This window comes from Triticum aestivum, chromosome 6A (assembly GCF_018294505.1).
Source record: "Triticum aestivum cultivar Chinese Spring chromosome 6A, IWGSC CS RefSeq v2.1, whole genome shotgun sequence".
NCBI classification, from domain to species: Eukaryota; Viridiplantae; Streptophyta; class Magnoliopsida; order Poales; family Poaceae; genus Triticum; species Triticum aestivum.
This window is the reverse complement of record NC_057809.1, coordinates 83,629,197-83,651,211: the sequence shown is the minus strand read 5'-3', so window position 1 is coordinate 83,651,211 and position 22,015 is coordinate 83,629,197. Positions and strand designations below refer to the sequence as shown.

Sequence of the window (22,015 nt, the reverse complement as noted above, 5' to 3'; positions counted from 1 at the left end):
ACAATACGCCTGATCATGTTTTTAGGAATAACTAGTTATTTTAGATAAGGCTAAGAGGTAATTCATTATAGACACATTGCTATTGTCATTTTTAAATTACATGTAAGGTTTAAAATAAGACTATGTTTATCAACCGCATGTTAAACACGGCCGTTGGTTGTTACACGTACCATCGATCTCTAGTGCATGGTGCATTTGTGCGTCTGCCAATTATTAAACATTGCCAACGAGCCATGCATGTGGCAGCGGTTGCCGCCAATCTCCTCCTCTTTTTAAGCACGCCCAGCTCAGCTGATACTACCACAGAGCCAGGCTTTCCGTTCCGACCGACCAGCGAGAGACAAGCTGAGTGAGTGCGTAGTTGTCGGGAGCGGCCGCCGGCATGTGGATGCTGAAGGTCGGGGAGGGCGGCGGGCCGTGGCTGCGGTCCACCAACGGCTTCCTCGGCCGCGCGGTGTGGGAGTTCGACGCCAGCGCCGGCACGCCGGAGGAGCGCGCCGAGGTGGAGAGGGTGCGTCAGGAGTTCACCGACGGCCGGTTCCGGCGCAGAGAGTCCGCCGACCTCCTCATGCGCTTGCAGGTATGCATGCATACTACTGTATTCGTTAAGTGTACAGCGAGTAGCCGATCACTTCTTTGGAGAACGATGGTTATGCTGAATCCTGAATGAAGTATGATGGCCATGCTGTTTACAAAGGGAGTACTCCCTCTATAAACAAATATAAAAGTGTTTAGAATACTACTTTATTGATTTAAACGTTCTAAACGTTTTGATATTTCTTTACGGAGGAAGTATTATATAATTCGTCTACAATGGCTATGCTCTTTTCTGTGAAGTTCTTGCATGGTCGTCCTAGCATAACATTTCTGTACGCCCAGAAGCAGTGGCAGTTACTCTAGTAGTGTACAGGTTTGGGACCCAATTATTTCATTATTTGGACCCACGATTCCAAGGTACGATTTCCATTCATGACTTGAATGTGCCGATCTACCAACCTTGTACCTATCTAGAAAGTTGGGAGTTATTGCCTCATTGGGCCAGCCAACAAGCCTTCTGACACTCCATTTTTCAAGACTGACATGTTACTTTAGCTTTAATTTGTGTTGCAAGTATACGTGACACCCACAACTCAACAAACTAAATTTAACCTAATATTTGCAGTGTTCAAAAGAGAACAAACATCAAGGGAGGGACCGTCGTCTACCGCCAATGGAGAAGCTCGAGGAGAAAGACGAGGTCACTGAGGACACCGTGCTGGTGTCGCTGAGGCGAGCCCTCGATCAGTTCTCTTCGCTGCAATCGGATGACGGCTGTTGGCCCGGGGACTTCAGCGGGATAATGTTCGTCATGCCTGGTTTGGTATGTAAAATAATTATTATGAGTATTTTATACTCTGGCCAAAATAAAACTGTGTACATACCTCGGAGTGACTATAGACCAGTTAACTTGTTCCTAAAAAGAAGGCCGGTTAACTTAGGAATTCTTATTTCTCAAAAGAAATAGACCAGTTAATTTAGGAACTCTTATTTCTTAATCAACATTGATAGCCTTCCGGTCAAAATAAAATTTGTATGAATCATGTGTTTAAATTACATGGTTGTTGACGGTAACTTGAAAATAGTTACTTCTTAGATATCTAAGAAATAGGGGAAAATATATCGTATTTATACTTTCTACTGAAGATTCTCGCTGATTTTTGTTGCCGTGTGCACTTGCAGATATTTGCTCTCTATGTCACCAGATCACTCAACACTGTGGTGACCGCGGAACATCGACGAGAGATATGCCGCTACATCTACAATCATCAGGCATGGCATCATGCACTTTCATATTGCAATTTTGGCTGTAGAGGCTCGGAGATTTATTCTTCAATTATGCGACTTTTTTTTCTCACACACCCGTCTTCTATATATTTTCTCCCTTTGTCCTTTTGTTTTTTGTAGAACGAAGATGGGGGATGGGGCAGCCTAATTTTAGGGTCGAGCAGCATGTTTGGTACATGCTCAAACTACATCACTCTAAGGCTCCTCGGAGAGGAGCTAGATGGCAACACGGCGTTGGCTAAGGGGCGTGGCTGGATATCGTCCCACGGCAGCGCTACTCTTGTGCCACAGTGGGGGAAGATATGGCTCTCGGTACGTTTGTATATTCATTCATGGATATTACCCCAACACATACATAATCTTGGAGCAATAATATACTTGGTCAGATTAATGTGTCAAGCAATCTACTTGAGTTTGAATTAACTGTTGCAGATACTTGGGATGTATGACTGGTCCGGGAACAACCCGATCTTCCCCGAACTATGGCTTGCACCGCAATTTCTCCCGTTTCATCCAGGTATCGCGTCGCCCGGTTCCATCTTTTGATGCTAGGTTTTTCACGCAGTTTTCCATCATTTGATGCATACTATATAGTCGAAGTATTTTTTTCCAGCACGTACTTGTAGTTGTAGAGGACACACACATACATACTTTTTTTAGGTGTATGGACACACACATATATTTTCTTTTAAAAAAGGAGGATGACCCCGGCCTTTGCATCTGAACGATGCCAGTCCGGCGCACTCCTACCAGGACGGGTATAAGGCCGCCGCAGCCACCTGCCACGAGTCAGAATTTCACTTCCCCGACCTCTGTACCGACTAAGGATGCATACGGCCATTTTAGTATGAGTACCAAAACAAACATGGTCCTCAGAAAAATTTTTAAATGAGTATGACGATATTTTGGGATGAGTGGTTCCATCACATATCAAACTTGATCCATAATAAATGAGGGAAAATCCCTATGCATCACCTGTCAATTTTAGAAATTAAATTCGGGTCGTTAGGCTGCACAACCACATGTCCAACCACTAAGCCAAGGCTCTCTTTGCACACACGTATATAACGTGTGTGTTGTCTATAGTTTGTGTGCCTCAGGAGGAAATCACTGATTAAAGTCTTCACATGTTGCGTAGGGAAATTCTGGTGCCTGTGCCGTATGGTCTACCTGCCTATGGCTTATCTCTACGGGAGGAAATTCGTTGGGCCCATTACGCCTACGATCCTGGCGATAAGGGAGGAGATCTACGACGTGCCGTACGACCAGATCGACTGGGGCATGTCACGCAATGCATGCGCCAAGGTTCGTTCAGTTCCTAGACGATCATAACCTTTGCTTGCTTGCTTTTTTGAGAGAATGAAACATAAAACTGGATCAAAGTGGAAGAACAATTGTCTCCACATCAAGATCAAGATCAAGGTTTGTTGATAACCACCATAAAATTCCACCGTGAAAATGAGAACATAAGGTCGATGATATATGGCATATATCGTTCACCACTCTGACTGGCCATGTACGAAAGCTAAGATGAAAGGAATCCGACGAACAAAGCCTCGTGACAACATCATCTTGCGAAACCGGTATTCTAGATAATCAACCACAAGGCACTGTTTTAACTACCTTGCCATCGACAATCAAACCAAGTAATTAAGACCAACCTGTAGATGGAGAGGCTAGGACATGATTATATGGGTCGCTACTATTGTCCACGCCAAAATAACCTAGAAATAAACATCGAACCTACCCTTAACTACAATCATAAGTATTGTGATGGTTGATATTATTTTTTACATACTTGGTTAAATTTTGCATTGTTTTAACTTCAGAGAAAGTTTACACGCCTTCTTTTCAGGAGGCGTGGATGAAGTAAAATAGTTAAAACTCTTTTTTGAAGGGAAAAAAGGAACAACATTTAGGTAGGAATAGCCAGGCCTGGTTTTGCAAAACACTGGGGCCAACTGATAACCCTAGCCTCCTATTATAAATGGTCTGAGCTTTTTGTTAGGGGACCTCTTACTTGACGCAACCTATTTGACGCAAATAGGAGAGAGCAACTAGGTAACAAGCGCTCCTTCAGGAGCCTTGCAACGATCAACGCCACTTGGCGCGCTCTCAGGTATTCGTCATGTGTCGCGCTCTGGGCGCTCCCTCCAAATTTAATTTAATTTTTATTTTTTGCACGCGTTTTCGGCTTTTTAAACGTTTTTTCTTATTATTTTTCGACGTTTTGGTTTTCCACTGGTCTTCCTTAGCTTTTCAATAAAAAAATCGAAAAAAACATTTTGTGCGAAAAACGTGTTTTTTTTTCTTTCATGAGAGTCACGGTCTTGCTTCCGCAAGAGGCACGGTTTTGCTTTCGCGAGAGTCACGACTGTGCTTCTCGAAAACAAAAAAAAATGTGTTCTTTGTTTTTTTTTCTTTCGCGAGAGTCACGGTTTTGCTTCCGCGGGAGGCACGGCCGTGCCTCTCGGAAACGGAAAAAAAATGCGTTTTTTGTTTCTTTATTCTTTCGCGAGTCACGGTTTTGCTTCTGCGAGAAGCATGGTTGTGCTTTCGCGAGAGTCACGGTTTTGCCTCTGCGAGAAGTATGGTTGTGCTTTCGCGAGAGTCACGGCCGTGCCTCTTCGAAAAGGGGGAAAACGCGTTTTCTATTTTTTTTTCTTTTGCGAGAGTCACGGTTTTGCTTCCGCAAAAGTCACGGTTGTGATTTCACGAGAGTCACGGTTTTGCTTCCACAAAAGTCACGGTTGTGCTTTCACGAGAGTCACGGTCGTGCCTCCTCGGAAATGAAAAAAACGCTTTTTTCTCTTTTTTTCCGCGAGTCATGGTTTTGCTTTCGCGAGAGGTACGGTTGTGATTTCGTGAGAGGCACGGGCGTGCCTCTTTCTGAAAGGGAAAAAACCTATGCTCCCAGTTCGGGTTTTTTCGTTCGGTTTTTTTCATGAAAAAAAAGTTCGTCAAAACCTATCAACGTAGGATCTAGTTTTGAAGATCTCGACGTGAGGAATCCAATGGTGAAAGCGGTTCGAGATTTGGACGCACGGTTTGGGAGAGAAAACGTTTTGAATAAACGAATCTACGAAAAAAAAGGAAAACTCTCAGGTTGCGACAAGTGACGCGCTGCATGTGCAGCACTTGTCGCAACTAGAGGAATTGGAGTGATCTTTACAACGAGTACTTCTTAATTAGTGATTTCGCAAATAGGAGGGTTGCCGAACAGGGGTAGTCTTGGTGGGTTGGCCCATGCATGGACTGTAGTAAACAACTTTATTTTAGTTTGGATTTTTTTTTAAAAGAGAACATTTTGAATTTGGAACAAAATTTTAAATGTGAACATGTTTTATAAACAATTTTTAAAAAAAATTATTATTTTTAAATACGAATATTTTCTAAAAAATTCCAAACATATAGAAAGTGCTATCTTTTTTAGAATTTACGAAGATGTTTTGGAACTGGAATGCCTTTTGAAATTCTGAACAATATTTGAAACATGAATTTCTTTTAAATTTGAAATGATTTTTGAAATTGAAGATTTTTTTGGGAAAAATATTTTTTAAAGGAAAAAAATAAAAGAAGTAAAAGAAGTACCAGAAAATAGAAAAAAGAACAAACCAATAAAACCGGCCCGGAACATTCTGAAAGGTTCCCAAAACCTAAATAGGCCGGCCCGTTTGGTTGCTCGCTCGTGGCTCCTGTGCGATTCTGTGCCTGTTTGACGCAAAAAACAAAAACAAAAAAGAGCTCTGGCCGCAACTGAGTAAAGCGGCGGCGGCGCCGGCGCAGGCGGAGACGACCGCAGTACGCAGTGGCTCCGAGCAGCCGACGGCACATCACCGGCCTCTTCCTGCGCGCCTTCGCCAGCACCACCACCCTTCTTTCTTTCTCTCTCTCTCTCTCTCTCTCCGACACCAACATGCAAAAGCAAAATGGAGGCTGATTCTTTCAGGTTGCCGCTCGCCGGAGAAAAAGTTGGGCATAGTTCCTTCTAGGTTTGCTTCGCTCAATCGTGGAATTAGCAGCACACTTTTAATTTGATTGTTTTTTCTGCTGCTCGTGGAAACCAACACAGGGGGAGAAAGCACAAAGCACCACCAAACCACGAATTCACTACTCAATTACATGGTGTTTAATCATCTTGTTTCTGCTTAATTTCAGGAGGACCTTGTGTGCCCACGCACAACGCTGCAGAACGCCGTCTGGACCTCACTCTACAAGTGCGTGGAGCCGGTGCTGAGCAGCTGGCCGATCAACAAGCTCAGGGACAGGGCTCAGAAGAACCTCATGGAGCACATCCACTACGAGGACGACAACACGCAGTACCTCTGCATATGCTCCGTCAACAAGGTAATGCGTCGTCTGCTTTATTCTTGAAGCTGCATCTGAATAGACCTAGAGTCACTCAGTACATACGAACCCTCGAATAAATAAGAATTGAGAAGTATGAAATGTGGGCATCATGACCAAAAAAAATATATTTGCCTAGACCCTAGACTCAGGGGCTTGATATCAAACTCACTTATTATGTTTTTCTTTGTGATGTTTAGGCTCTGAACATGGTCTGCTGCTGGGCCGAAGATCCAAATTCGGAAGCGTTCAAGCGGCATCTTGCGAGGGTACCTGATTTCCTGTGGATCTCGGAAGATGGCATGAAGGCGCAGGTATGATGACATTTCAGTTTTCATGCACTTGTAGGTACTTTCAAGTCTGTTTCCCTGTTTTTTGTTTACGTCAGGTACTTAAGTCTAGTATAAGAAGAGAATATATTTTCAGCACTTTTAGCCGTGATTGGATGATTTGTGGGTGCACTACTGCTGTCAAACTAGAATCATGTTTTCAGCTCGGAAGTGCATGGTTAAATTATGAGTTAATTTTTCATAATAACTTTGATATTTGGTGCATGGTTAAATCATGTAGACCTTTGTTTACAATACAACATGCCTTTCATTGTTTCACAAAATTGCTATTCTTTTCTGAAGAGAAAGTGAAAGTATGTATAATTTTCTATTATGTCAAGGATAGGTATATGATGGTGTTCAGAGCTGGGAGACATCATTTATTATTCAAGCATATTGCGCTACAGGTCTTGTGAGTGAGTATGGCCCAACTCTCGAGAGAGCCAATGCATTCATGAAAAAATCGCAGGTTCTTTTTTGTTCCTCATAGTTATTTCAATTGATAAAGTTACATAATGTAATCTAAAACAGTGTGCATGTCCATACCTGAAGGTTCTTTGGAATCATCCTGGCGACCAAAGTTATTCACATCGCCACAGATCGAAGGGTTCATGGACTCTTTCAAGTGCAGACAATGGATGGACTGTATCTGACACTACCGCAGAAGCACTTAAGGTCATTTTTCTCCTGTTAATATCAACATGTGAAATTAGTTATTAATCAAGTAGTAAGTGCTATTATATAACCTAATCTTAATAAATGAATTTACATCCAGCAAAGGCATACACTTGTACAGTGTTCCCTTGGTTCAGTTGTCAATCCTCTTTTTTTAGAAAAGAGGTTGGCGCCCGGCTTTAAATTAATGAAACCCTTACAACCAACCAACGGTATCCTGTATTGTTTTTATTTTGTCTATACAAGAAAGTCTTACATTATTTGATTTTCAGGCTGTGCTGCTGCTCTCAAAGATCTCTAGGAACATCGTTGGCGATCCAATAGAAAGAGAAAGGGTGCATGATGCTGTTGATTGCCTTTTATCTTTTGTGGTAAGAATTCTCAAAAAAATTAAGCCATGTAACATGATTGTGCAATTTCCAAGCATTCGTTCATATTTCCATGAATATGGATCTGTCCCCCCAAACTTACACTGGGAAAAATGCATCTGAAATGTTTTGCCAACTTTAGTTTATGAATGTGGTGAAGTCAACATTCATACTGTTTGCACAATTTTGCAGCTCCTTTCAGCAGTCAGTCAATAGATTTAGTAATTGATGTCAAATAAAACTATGCATGTTGCCGATGTTTAATTTTTTGCTATTTTTTCGGATTTTTCTAAGCTGTGAAGGTCACCTGGTTAACAGCGAATCATTTTTGGTTGTAGAATAAAGATGGGACCTTTTCCACATATGAATGTAAAAGAACTTCGACTTGGATAGAGGTGAGTTTTTACAGGCTGCTAATTTTTTCTGATTTATTAAATTGAGAGTGAACAATTAATATTTATGAGAACTCGATTGTTGCTTTTTAGATATACAATATGATATCTTCAGTTTACCATATTTTTAACTCATTAATGGTTGATTATATTTTTATTTTTTTTAGTGTTGAGAGATTTGCATCTCAGGATTAAAATACTTTAGAAATACTCCTATCATTATGAATGTTCAGATCTTAATTATTTATTGACTCCTATATGTTTTGATAGTCTGATATTTCCAGAATTACCCGAGCGGAACTCATATTCCAAGTTTTTTTAGCCATGCTCTTACATGGTTTTCTGCTTTTGGTAATCCAGATCCTCAATCCTTGCGAGAGTTTTCCAAACATGATTGTCGATCATCCGTAAGTGATACTGTGTTGTTTGGAAAATTCTTCTCCAAGCCCCTTTTTCTTTTAACTTGAGAAACAAACTAATGGTGTATGATAAAACATGGCAGATATCCAGAATGCACTTCCTCGGTGCTTCAAGCTCTTATGCTGTTCAAAGAACTACATTATGGTTACCGTACTAAGGAGATAGAAAAATGTATCAGAGATGCAGCAACATTCATTGAGAGCAGACAAGGAGAAGACGGTTCATGGTTTGTCAGAAGGCCGCATTTCCTGACTTACCTTATAGAAAACTTCACTTCTACTTCAACAATTCATAACGCAATTATTACTTTCGCAGGTTAGGCACTTGGGGTGTGTGTTTCACCTATGGGGCCTTCTTTTCGGTTAAAGCATTAGTTGCTGCTGGAAGAACATACGAGAGCAGTTCTTCCATCAGGAAAGGATGTCACTTCATATTATCAAAACAGCTCAGTACTGGTGGATGGGGAGAAAGTCACGTATCTAATGAAACAAAGGTAAACATCTAGATACTATTGCTTACGGTTTCTCGTTTATTGGAAGCATTACTTGCCCCTTGCAAATTCTAATATATAAAAAATGCAATATGGTAAAAATCTGCTTCGTTAGCATGCGAACGAAATCAGTTAGCGATATATGGACCTTCTATTCTTAGGACGTTCTCAATCCATTTCATAAGAAACAAGTGCTTCTCCCGTTGTAATTCTATTTAATAAATTTTGGTTTTTTTTGTTTCAACCTATATTTACTGTGATCTAAAATTAAACAGGTATATGTCAACATTGAAGGTGACCGTGCTCATGCAGTGAATACTGCTTGGGCAATGTTGACCTTAATATATGCCGGACAGGTATGTTTTGTACATTGTTTAATTCAACTGTGAGAGGAATACATTGTTTTATCAAGCTTACATGATTTCCTTACTGAATACCAGATGGAACGAGATCCAGCACCACTTCACCGTGCTGCGAAGGAGTTGATCAATATGCAGATGGATACAGGAGAATTTCCACAGCAAGTAAGTTCCCTTTTCATTTGTGCTTGCAACGTTACTTTTTCATGAATAAACTTAACTGGTACAATTCGGTGTTGGTATACTCCATAAAAGTCCTATTATATCATGTGTTAAGATCAGATTATACATACTGGCTAACCTGACTATGCTTGCGTTTCGATGATAGGAACACGTCGGATGCTTCAACTGCTCCCTTTTCTTCAATTACCCCAACTACCGCAACCTGTTCCCCATCTGGGCTCTCGGGGAGTACCGGCGCCGCCTTTGCTCGAAAAGCACAGGCAGGCGTGCGCCATCGTCGTGCGGAACACGCGTCTGACATGTGTCAGGAACACTTGAGGTCTTTATGTAAACAATTTCATTATTTATAGCTATAAACACATACTGTAATACTATGACACTAGACTGTACTTGTAAAGCTACAAATAAGTTTGATGCCCATAAAAAAAACTCGATGATGTGTCCTTCGAATGCATTTCATACAGTTGACCTCGTTGTGGAAGAAGCATGGATGACATAGTACATCATATATTCAGTTGACATTGTTGTGCAAAAGGCATGTAAGGAAAATTTCGAACAGCCAAAGCCCTGGCTTGAAGGTCTGTTCAAGCGCAAAGACTATGTACCTCCTGTAGTGAGCAATCCCAACCCCAGCCAGACGGAGGAGGGGGACACAAATCTCACAAGTTCTTTTATGTAGCCGTATCTGGCTGAGACTCATTGGACAGAGATGGAACTGGAGAAAAACACGCTGCAACACCACCCTCTCCGTAGGACTATGTTGCCGTGAACAAACGCTAAACACGCCAGACCAACTGTTCGACGATCAACACTATGCTCCGGCTCCTTGATGCCACTCCAAGGAAGGAGATCAACATAGAGAAAGCTGAGAAATAATTATTCCTATCACCACCGCTGCTCCAACTTCACCGACGACGAAGACCCTATGAGACACGGACCGGGACATGATCTGAGGTTCCTCAACCTCCCTGCCATCGCATCGGCCGGCGGAGACCAGGGGAACCCATGGCGGTGCCGTCGGCTCAATGGGATGCAAGTCGCCTCCCGATCTCCTCTCTCTAGGAACCCTAAAAAAGGAAATGGTTTCAACTTGTTGTTTTTTAAAAGGAAATGTGAACTTTTTTTCTGACAAACACACACACATTTCTTTATGCATTAACATTTTTTCAAATATACATTGAAATTTATATATATATATATATATATGTTAAAAAATGAAATACATGTTATATATATATTTTAATACATCTTGGGTATTTTTACACAATTTTTAAATTTTACATCTTCATTAAATAATTTTTGAAAATATGTGCACAAAAATTTGAATATTTATGTTTTATACTAGATAACTAATTTTTTTATGAATAGACACATATTATTGTATAATTATAATTTTTTACACGTGAACATTTTTAAGGTACACATTGGACATGTTTAAATACCTTATAAAATTATACTAACATTTAAAAATAGTGAGTACTTTGTTATAACATAATCATTTTTTCAAATAGGTGGACATAAAAACGAAAATGAAAATAAACTAGAATAAAATAAAGTAAAAGGAAAACAGGAAAAAATAAACGAGCTACCTCTAACTGGGCTGGTCCAGGTTTGTCGCAGTTAGAGAGACGAGATGGTCAGCCCACGCAGCCTCCCCGACGGACCTGGGTCGTATCCTCTGGTGGATAAAAGTCATTCGGGAGTTCTTTCCGTCGACACGAGACAACCCATTCGGCTTCCCCCAGACCCCCACTACTCGCTAGGTCTCCAGCGATGGCATCGGCGCCGCCGCCGCCGCCGCCGGCGAAATGCCCCTCGGCCGTTCCCACCACCATACAAGATCTCGACGACGATCTCCTCCGCGAGGTGTTCATCCGCCTCCCCGCGCTCCCGAGCCTCGTCCGCGCCGCGCTCACCTGCCACGCCTTCCTCCGGGCCGTCCGCTCGTCCCCTGCCTTCCGCCGCCGCTTCCGGGATCTCCACCCGTCTCCCTTCGTCGGCCTCTTCATCCAACGCCTCATCGAAAAATGGGAGCCCGGCGTCCCTTCCTTCGACGCCCGCCACCGCCGCTCCGACCGGGACTTCGCCGCCGCTGTCCGCGGCGGCGATTTCGCCCTCAACGGCCTCCCGAACCCAGACGGCGACAATGAAGACTGCGGCGACCAAGACGAGGACAGCAACGAGGCGGAGGCGGAGGGGGGCAGCGACGAAGAAGTTGAGAACAACGAAGACGAGGAGGACAGCGACGAAGAAGATGAGAAGGAGGAGGAGGAGGAGGAGGAGGAGGAGGATCCCTCTCCGGTGTGGGAGATCGAGCGATGCAGCGACGGCTACGTCGTCCTCTTCAACCGGAGGGCCAGGCAGATCGCCGCCTACAACCCTCTCACGCGGGCGCTGCATCTCTTCCCCTCGCCGCCGGGCATCTTCAAAAGCGCCTTGACCTTTCAGTTCCACATAATCTCCTCCTCCGAAGAGCACCCCGGCTCGCCGCCCCGTGTGGTTTGTTTCTACTGTGGCTACCTTTACGCCTCCGTCGGCGTCATCTCGCCGGGGAGCACCGAGATTGGGTGGCAGATTTTCCCTGAGCCTTTGATTCCAGGAGCAGTGGGAGCCACCGGCAAGATGGTGAACGGATCCCTCTACTGGACACACCCAGGGAGACTCTACATCACCGTGCTCGACACCGCGACGCTGGAATTCTCTAGAATGGAACTGCCGCCGCTCTTGGCGGTGGAAGAAGGCAGTAACCGTGATTGTGATTTTGTGCTTGGTAATACCAAGGATGGGAGGCCCTGCATCGTGTCCCCGGATCCGTGGGGTGGCTGTGAGCTCCTAGTTTTTTTCTGGAGACCCGATGAATACGACGGTGTCGAGAGGTGGAAGCTGGACCAGGAGTTCAAACTCAAAACGATCCGTCGGCTCACTGAGATTGAAGACGATTCTTATGTCGTTGTGCACGTTATGGATGTTACCGATGGAATCGTGTACCTGCGCACTGCCTATGACGGGTATACTGAAGTTCCTCAGCTGCTCCTATCCTTTTGTCTCGAGACAGCGGAGCTGAAAAAGATCTGTGAGTATGATCACAAGCTCCATCCCTACGTCATGGCATGGCCTCCTTCTTTGGTAGGAGTACATGATAAGGTGAGCCCATATATATGCATGTGAAAATGTTGCTGGTATATAGTTTCTTTCTACGTTTGAAACCTGGATTATATGCAATTTTTATTTACTATTTAGTGGATTGTTGTGGGAATCTGCTAACCCACTCATACTGTACATCATTCCCGTTTTGCAATTATGAAGAAATTTAAAATTAGTCATGTCAAGGCAGCCATGGATGAAGTAGTTACAGATATATGTAAATGGTATTCTCTAGGCTTATAACTGCTTTCTTTCAAAAAGTGGAAAACCTTCCACTCTTTCAGCGTTACTATTGTTACGAGCATTCTCGTATACTTCTTTATGTTGGGTTCCATTCTGCTGTCTGCTTACCGCACTGTGTGTCCAACTGTCCATTGGGGCAACATCGGTGGCTTTGCGTGTTTTAATACCGAGTAGAAACAGACTACTTGTTTTGGGATGATCACAATACTTACATAAGCTTTAAATTCTTTAGGGCCCCAATGATCTAGCTCTGTCTACCCCAAGCTCCGAAGGAAGCGATGTGAATGCTGGAGGTGGCCCAACAGAGCCTGCATCGGTCCCAAAGCATAATAGGTAATTAACGTTGTGGACTGAAGGCTGTAAATTTCAGAAGTTGGATGATTTGCATAATGGGATACGGGCGTGCACCTTCATTAGAAATTGTAAATGTTGATTCCATTGACCTGCTAGCTTTCTATAGCCTCTGCATCTCCAAATTTTGAAGAATGCGCCTGAGATGATTTTATAGCCGCCTTACCTTTTCGTGGTGATTCGACGCTGCTAGCATTTCTGCATTTGGATGGTACCCTTTTGGATGCTCGAAAGCCTGCCATTCCTAGCTTTTAAATTCGACTCGTATTTAAACATTGCAGGATCAGATGCTAGACTTGACTCAGATTTCCAATGCACTATATTGATGAATGATGAATGTTTCCACTTCTTTATCTTGTTCTTGTAGGATCACTTAGAGACTCGGTGAGATAGCTGTGGGGTGTTTTGGCGATGCTGGTTGATGATGACTCAAGCAATATGTATGGCGATACCTTGAAGGTTGAAATCCTTATGTCCTACTGGCTGTGGCTATCTTGGGAGCCCGATGTCCTCCTTTTATCTTAATGTGCCTTTTGCGCATGCAGTATTTTGGAATTTCGGATCTACTTTTGAACCTTCTTGGACCTTGGTACTTTAGATGGTTGTAATGGTCAGATTATGAACAGCATGGTAATTCGAAGCTGCGAGCCTTGTTGCTGCTGGACCAGCAGTGCTGGTGTTGTGCATCCTGGATTGCTGGGTTGATATATGTCTAGTCTTGCCTCTGCTTGTTAATTCTTGATGATTTGCTCTGTGGACTATCTTGTCTACGAAGTAGTTATGTTGGTGCTCTGAATTCCTGCTGCTTGATGATGCCCTCTATCTTCTGCCTCATGAGTAAATGGAGATGGCCTTGATCCTGCAACAAGCCAGAGCCAAACCTAAGCCTTGTATTATGTCCGTTCGCACTACCGAGCTGAGGTAGTCTGTCTCGCCTTGGGTCCACTCTTGGTCAACTCAATTTTCTCATATGCTGCACATATGAGTGTTGAATGCCTGAATTCAACCATTTTTTACAAGGCAGTTCATAGATATGGTTGTATGATCCCATCTTTTTTTTCTTTTTGAGAAAATTGTATGATCCCATGTAAGCACGGGAAGGTCCAGAAAACATCCTGGAGACGTTCAAGCAACGGGCTAACGAACAATCAGGCCGGCCCGGTTAAGCACCGAATAGCCGCACTTGGGCCAACCCTTTAGCGCCCTCGCTCGGTCCCTCGCTCGCTTGCTAATGGTTCAGAGTAAAAAAAAAAAAACTGACTCCCTGGATTTTTATGGATTCTAAAAAGTTCATGCTTTCAAAAATGTTAGCGGATTTTCAAAGTTCGCGAATTGAATTTGAATAGGTCCATCAATTTGAAAATTTTCATGGATTTGAAAGAGTGCATGAATTTAAGGAAAAAAACATGAATTCTAAAAGAAGGTTCACAAATTCACATGGATTTTTCAAAACAATGAATTATGAAACTAAAAGGATGGATGAGAAATAACAGCAAAGACAAAAACAACAGAAAAAGGAACCGAAACAAAACCAGTAAACCGGAAAGAAAAATAGAAAAGGAAAGAAGAAGAAAAAACAGACACGAAGCTCCCAAACCCGGTTACTAAAGACGCTGGTTTTGGGCCGGTGTGGCAGAAAGTTTGGACTCCCCCTACTCCATTTGAGCCTGGAGTAGCGGATACAGACTGTCCGGGCTTAAATGGAGGAGCCCGTTCAATGGCCTCTTTGGTCTGGACATATGGTGAAGAAGCCCGTTGGATTTGCCTTTAGACTCTAATTATGTGTTTGAATGCTCTTTTAGACTCTAATTATGTGTTTATACTCTGATACTGAGAATCAATCACAAGCGCAAGTGCTCCGAGCCTCCATGCTTTTTAGCTGGCTTGTTATGCTAGAAGTTATTGCTCTAAAACTAGGTGTAGAATTTTTAATACCACCCCAACAAAATGGTTCTTTAGATTTATGATTAGAAAAAATAAAGATTTTTCCTGGTATGGCATAGATTCTCCACCTTGCATGGTGGTCACCTCTCAGTTTTCCCTAGAAAAAGAGATCGACCCCATACATATTTCACTGATAAATTTAAAGTTGTATTAACTTGCGAATATTGTCTTTGGAGGCTGAGCTCCATGGAGCTCGGTTTTGAAAAAAAAATCTAATTTTGTCAAAATTCATATTTTCTATGTTTTAAAAAATTCTGAAAAAACACAGATATACATGAAGGCATAACACACATGGTATAAATTTTAAGGGCAAAATACGTTGAAATGAGGGCTATGCAAAAAAGATAAATCTGGGACTTTTTAACACATGATACTAAATTTGTCTTTTTTGTACAGGTCGCATTTCAACGTTTTTCATCCTGAAATTTTACACACATACACATAGCATCCTTCTTTACTTGCACAGTTTTTTTTCAGAATTTTTTAAAACCGGAAAGTTTGATTTTTTTTTTTCAAAAAAAGGCCTCCATGAAGGCCGAGAGCCAAACGTCCGTTCTCTATTAACTTGTTACAAGCAATTAGGCTATATCTCATGCAGGGAGATTAGCTTTAATTAAATATGATTTCCCCTCCATTCCAGTTTACTTACATGTCTTGCATCCTCCTCAATAAAATGTTGTATCTATACTCACAAGTATGGTAAACATTCCGTGCACAAAGTATCTAAATTGATAATCCATCTAATCCCATTTGTCTCAAGTCTTGGGATGAAATTGCCTGTCAATGAATAGTCTTGTGACAACTAAAGCAAGCACAGTTTTTATATACATTCTTTACTTCTTAGTGGAAGCAGACGAACGCAGCAACTCATCATGTTTTATTTCAGTTTCTTCGACAAAAGCTCATATTACAGTATAGTATACAAAGAGCACACGCTCACATTACAATGAAAACGCCTAACTTGAATGGACCCAACCAAACAAAATCACATCGATTTCCATGACATGAAGAATATAATTTGTCACATTATTAGCTCGGGAGAAGCCGATTGCAAAGCTCTCCAAAAAATGAGCTGCAACCAGCCTGTGTAACTATTTGACAACTTCAGGACAAGAGGGTAAAGGCGCACTTACCCGTGTTTTAACCAGTGTTGGACAACACTTCCGAGTGATCATCACTAAAATCGTACTGCTCGTAAACCTTGAACAGCATCTCTCTGCAGGGGACAACTGCGCCAATCTTGATGCAGGCCAGGAACGCGCCTGACAGCTTTCTATGGAGGCTGTAAACTTCATCCGGAGGCGGAGTCAGCCTGTACTTCAACATGGTAGCCCCAAGGTTTGAAACGCTGTGTGTGATGTTGTTTGCACGGAAATCATGGCCACCAGGAGTTGCGAATGGCACCCCGACGATGAAGGCGGCCTCGACATGAGCATCCAGCATGACCTCTGGTTCCTCACCTGTTAGAAATCCCAGTCTGCGGGACATCTCTAACACGCCAGCTCTGTCTCTATTTGCACAGGCAACTACCTGGCAGAACCACAATTTAGACGGCCATCTTGAATACAGTAAATAACACACAGATTTTGTATTGGATATGAGGATAAGTTTTGATTGCTTACCATACATAGGTAATTGTCTACAAACTTTTTAGGGAACTCACGAGCTGCCCCAAAGTCAATAAGATTAAATTGCTTTTCTGAATCATCATAAAGGAAATTACTCCAATTTGGATCAGTCTGCATAAAAAGAGTCGTGAGATTATAACCTTTTGTTTGCACTATCCAGTTTAACCTCATGGAAGTAGATTGGATGAATGAAATTTAGAACTCTCATCAGCCGCAACATAAATGACGAAATGAATATTGCTAGAATTCTAATGCCAATGCAGTCTATATAACTAGCAAGCTCTAAGTCTACCATGTTTATTATTTAGAGATTAAACAAATGGTATGAGAAGCAACACATGCCTGCATAAATCTGAAGACAAACAACTCCTTTATCGTAAGCTCGAGAAGTTTACATCCAACATAATTGCGGGTTTCCTGGCTTAGTACTGCCACCTTATCGATAGGAACTCCTGTACAAAACCAACATGCAGATGTAGTTGTCAGAAGACCCCGCCATAAGAAAGTGGTTTGCACAGAGAAGAGGGAGCATAAAAAATATACAAGATGTGCTCATGTCCCCACTAAGATATAACGATTAACTTTGAGTCAATCAGAAATTTACACAGAATATGAGGACTTGTGTTGTTGACACTGAACCAGATAGCAGGAGCGACGCATCACAGCAGCACTGGCAGCATGGTTAGAATGCGGTTGAACTTCGCTAGGACTCCATTAGCAGTCCGATTTTATGCTGAGTGTGGGGTTATATCTTTCAGTAGCAGTATTGGACACTAAGAACATAGCATATCTGGTTTGTCAGGGCTCCAGTTTATATGCTTGCCGCTATTTAAGAAATGTATGGATCCATATCCACAATAACTTGCAACCACATTGGTTATTCAATACTCAGCTCAGTTCTCCAAGAAAATTTTAGCTCAGGAGCAATAAGAAAGAGCAAAATTTTCACTTGAATGTTAAACCGACTGGACACTTAGCCGACATAGTAATTATTCAAGCATAAATTGCTCAAATTTCCCAAGGACAAATAATGAAGTGGGAGTATTCCTATTACTGGAATGATGTCAAGAGTCTTCCAATATTGAACTATCTATTGAACAAATATGGAACGCCATATAGATATAAAATGCCATATGGTTACTTCAATTTATCGGTATGAAATGCCATATAGATGTGGCTCATGCTCTGAATCAAATGATATTAAAAAAAGCTTTCAGATGTCGGTATTTGGGGTTACTTCAAATTCTTGGTCTGGCAATAGTATATAATGCTTAGCGTTTGCATATAACGACAGTTCTCATTGAATAGGAATCCTTTATCAATTTATGTGACCATATTAAACCAAAATTGGCATGGATTGAAAAGTGTCATCACTATAAAAATTATTACAGATCACAAACTATAACATCATAGACCAAAAATACGCAGAATGAAAAATCAAAAGTACCTGGAACAAACTCCGATGTCAACACCTTTTTGCTCGACAATTCATCAGTCACCTTAGGGACGTAATAGCCCTCACTATCAGAGAGCAACTCTTTGTAACGCTTCTGGTTGCTTGCTTCTAAGAAATAATCACATTCTCTTGCCAGCTCTAGCTTTGCAACCTGTTATAATATGAAAATGGAAGAAATTATGCTCTGTCATCCATGAATTCGCAACAATTTTAGCTCAATATTGGAAACCAAAGTTATTTGGAATTCAGAATACCATTGTTTCGGTTCAGAACTCATAAGATCATGAAACGTGCGGAGAAAGACTATAAATGCAGTAATTTTTTTCATGGCTTCAGTGTTTTCGTATTTCGTTTTGATATAGCTGAAATTTGAGTAAGAATGGCCTGGGTTGATCATTTCGCATATAGGCTACAGCATCTCCAGATGGTGTTCGCATACACTTGTGTACACTACTTCACATAGCAATTGTAACATATTGCTGTACGATCGTTGTGATGTCAAGGTAGTTCAAAGATAGTCACATAAGGGATCAGGAATATAAGGTTAAGGAAGAGTTGCAGCTGCCCGGCCAGCAAGACAAGATCAGGGGCAGCTTAATGAATCTGACTATCTGCACAGGCAGAGATCAACTTGGATTCAGCAAGGAGCAGCCAATGCTTGAGGGGCCCAGACATAGGAATTATAGGTTAAGTTAGAAAGTACAATCCATGTCCTTGGCAAGTTAGAGTCCTAGTTTAATTGAGGCCTGCATGATGCTACATAAGCATGTCCATTGTATCATTCTGGATCAGGCAATAAGATAAGCCTCTGTCAGGTGAGGGCTTCACCTGGTGCAGCCATCAGCAGATAAATAGAGAATTAATCTGTATCCTTTTAATTTAGTACTCCCTCCGTCCCATATTACTGTTGCTCAAACGCTCGATACATCCGTTTGAGCGACAGTTAATATGGGATGGAGGGAGTAGGATCCTTCTCTAGAGTTTGTTCCCAAGTGTGTTAGGATCTGAACTTAGGCCTCAAGTCATGTACATGGGCTATATAATGACTACCTCTAGCTCTTTACAGGTAAGCAATAAACAGATCTCAACTATCCCTCTCCCTTCTCCAGCACTGCCTTCGCTACACGGAAGCCCCATCATGGCTGGCATAGCGCTGTAGAGCGGTAGAGGTCCAGGGCCACATCCTCCTACTGCCCACAGTAATCATCTTCCCTTAATCCTTCCACAAATCACCGACCATGTGACATCTATCTTCCCATATGCTCTCTGGATCCAATCCAATTCTCTAGTTTCTCAATCTCCTGCTGCCTACCACATCGACCATGGCTACCCCACACCGCCGGCCTTATCCTCTGGTTAATTATCCGTGCAACCTCAGGACCAAAGCACAGATCAACAATCATTTGAGAACAAATACTATTTTGAGAGACATGGTTTGGAGATACAAATATATCTGTTTAAATAGTATGCATATGTAAAATAAGAAAAGATAAAAGATAGTGAATGATCTGTGTTGCTTTATAATTTATTTTCAAATTACCTTTATAGCTCTATCAAGAAAAAGACCTTTAGGAATGAGATTTGTGTAAGTCAGGAGTCGCCTAACATTCTCGATATCACTCTCTATACTGTCAGCAACTCCAGGATATTGTATTTTCATCACAACATCCGAACCATCCTTCAAAACCGCCCGATGGACCTGATAAAAACGAGGGAACGAACAGTGTATTAACTTCAGAGGGTGTTGAAATGTTGATGACCGTCAAAACTCAAAACTTCAATTATGTATGCAATTATTTGAAGTCTAAGAGAGTTGCCTCAGGCAGACCAACCTGTCCGATACTCGCTGCAGCCAAAGGTTCATAGTCGAAACTCCTCAGCCTAGAGGGCCAATCTTGACCAAGCTCGGCATCAAGGACAGAATTCAGCTGCTTCCTCGGCATAACATCAGCACCTTGACGAACGATATCAAGAGCTGCCAACACCTACAAAAAATCAGCACACAAATTCAGTGGCACATCACAAGCACATAACAATAGGCCTAACCCAAAATATTGCAGCATCAGCTTTAAATAATACCGGCAGGGGCACAAGCGATTCGTCCTGTATGCTCAGCAGCTGCCCCACCTTGAGCGCCGCTCCCCGCATCCGACACAGGGCAAGGGCAACACGCTCAGCGTTCTGGTCGGACAAGAACGGCGAGAGTGCTGACTGCTTGCCATCCCCAACAGGTGTACCATAAATCACCCGCCGGGCTGATTCCTGTAGACCTCCCCATGCGAGCCCAGCACCCAGACCTGCAAACCTTAAAAAAATTTGGCACATCATCGAGAAAGAAGAAGATTTAGTCTGCATTCTATTCACACATACATATATTCAAGTAAACAACAGCAAACATTTCTTTCAGTCAGTGTCGTTGCAAAGTGTAACATACTGACCCGAGGGCTCGGGTGAACGGTGTGGAGGGAACATTCCGCTCCCTTGGCCGGCGCCTCTTCTCCACCAGCGCAGGCGCAGGCGAGGGCGAGGGCGCAGGCGAGGGCGAGGGCGTGGGCGTGGGCGTGGATGACGGTGAGAGCTCAGGACGAACCGCCTCGTCTTGGGGTCTAGCTACCGCCACGGCTTCGGGTTCAGCCACAGCTGCGGCTGCGGCGGTTGAATGGGTGCCGGTGATCTCCCGCACCTGGGCGGGGTCGAGGGATTCTCGCGGCGGGGGTTGCTGCTCCAATGAGGGTTCGAGCGGCGGCGCGTCGTCGTGGGAGAAGTACACGACGGAGGACGACGAGGGGCGAGATGAGTCTGCCCCCTCGGGGTGGGAATCGTGGGGAAGGGGAACGGGCTGCGGGCGGCGAGGGGTGCCCCTGGTGAGGCCCGCGAGGTCGGTGGCGGCGAGGAGGGCGGACCTTAGGACGTCGGGGCCGGAAGAGCGCTTGGCGGCCTCGCGAGCGACGAGGGCTGCGCCGTCGAGCAGCCGCCGGAGATCTCTGGACGCCATGGCGAGCGAAGGAGCCGCGGTCCGCGTGGATGGCTTCGGGACCAAGAAGAGGAGCCTCGGGCGGACGACTATTTTGCAAAACAGAAACAGAGCTTGTGGTGAAAAATAGAAGACGAAAAATAATCCAACCCGTTGGATTGGAGATCGATGGCATAGATGTAAGTTTTATAATTTCCAAATGATTGTGCCTCGTCCATCTCTAATCCAACAGCCCATGTTGATATTTTCTACTCTTTCGCCACAAGTGTTGATTGTAGACGCCTCTCATATCATATAACCACCAACTGACTATATTATTGGTCATCATCGATGAGCGTGAGCGAAGGCCAACCGCATCATTGACGACTTCGGCGACGCGTCGGTGCTGTCGCAGGGCACCTATGACGCCCAAGCGGTGGGATCCGACATGCCGACGGTGATAAACCACGACTAAGACTAGGGCTATTGCTCGTTTTAGCTTACATTATCTAATTTTAGCTTTAGTTTAGCTCTAAATAAGTTCTATCTACTTTTAATTATGAACTATACGAATGTGTTATGAAGAGTGCTATCTATAATTTTGCTCTTTTTGATCTTATTTTAGTTTCAAATCCGAGTTTTGAATCATAGACGACTATAACATCTTATTCAGCCCTCTTGTACAAGTAACTTGCGCACATTTTCAATCAGGTGGGGATGTTGATATCAAGCATGTTATTTGTACAGTATTTACAATAACATCCGCAAATTATAAAATGTTATTTATAGCCATATGAATTAAAATGCGGATATCAAGGATGCAGATTTATAGCCATCAGAAATCGGGCATGTTACCTAACTCAGCCCTCCTATATAACATCTTAATAATTACTAAGGGAAATCAGTCAT

General features: G+C 42.9%; 3 protein-coding genes across 3 annotated transcripts; 2 read left to right on the top strand and 1 right to left on the bottom strand.

Annotated features, from left to right (window-relative positions):
• Positions 1-292: 292 nt before the first annotated feature.
• LOC123132191 (achilleol B synthase) lies at positions 293-9,807 on the top strand. The gene is made up of 18 exons (XM_044551961.1): positions 293-580; positions 1,163-1,360; positions 1,720-1,809; positions 1,945-2,136; positions 2,257-2,341; positions 2,963-3,129; positions 5,983-6,171; positions 6,372-6,485; positions 6,847-6,969; positions 7,053-7,175; positions 7,448-7,546; positions 7,882-7,938; positions 8,296-8,342; positions 8,438-8,581; positions 8,671-8,848; positions 9,121-9,201; positions 9,286-9,369; positions 9,533-9,807. The coding sequence occupies exons 1-18, from the start codon at positions 383-385 to the stop codon at positions 9,683-9,685; spliced, it is 2,322 nt and encodes a 773-aa protein (XP_044407896.1). The 5' UTR covers positions 293-382; the 3' UTR covers positions 9,686-9,807.
• Positions 9,808-11,110: 1,303 nt separating this feature from the next.
• Positions 11,111-13,785, top strand: LOC123132190 (uncharacterized). The gene is made up of 3 exons (XM_044551960.1): positions 11,111-12,531; positions 13,007-13,107; positions 13,493-13,785. Exons 1-3 carry the CDS (start codon positions 11,161-11,163, stop codon positions 13,500-13,502), a joined length of 1,482 nt encoding a protein of 493 aa, XP_044407895.1. The 5' UTR covers positions 11,111-11,160; the 3' UTR covers positions 13,503-13,785.
• Positions 13,786-15,925: 2,140 nt separating this feature from the next.
• Positions 15,926-21,222, bottom strand: LOC123132189 (protein ABC transporter 1, mitochondrial). Its single transcript, XM_044551959.1, has 8 exons — positions 20,592-21,222; positions 20,233-20,458; positions 19,986-20,138; positions 19,694-19,852; positions 18,145-18,304; positions 17,040-17,149; positions 16,692-16,808; positions 15,926-16,599 (listed from the first exon to the last, which is right to left on the bottom strand). The coding sequence occupies exons 1-8, from the start codon at positions 21,146-21,148 to the stop codon at positions 16,210-16,212; spliced, it is 1,872 nt and encodes a 623-aa protein (XP_044407894.1). The 5' UTR covers positions 21,149-21,222; the 3' UTR covers positions 15,926-16,209.
• Positions 21,223-22,015: the final 793 nt, after the last annotated feature.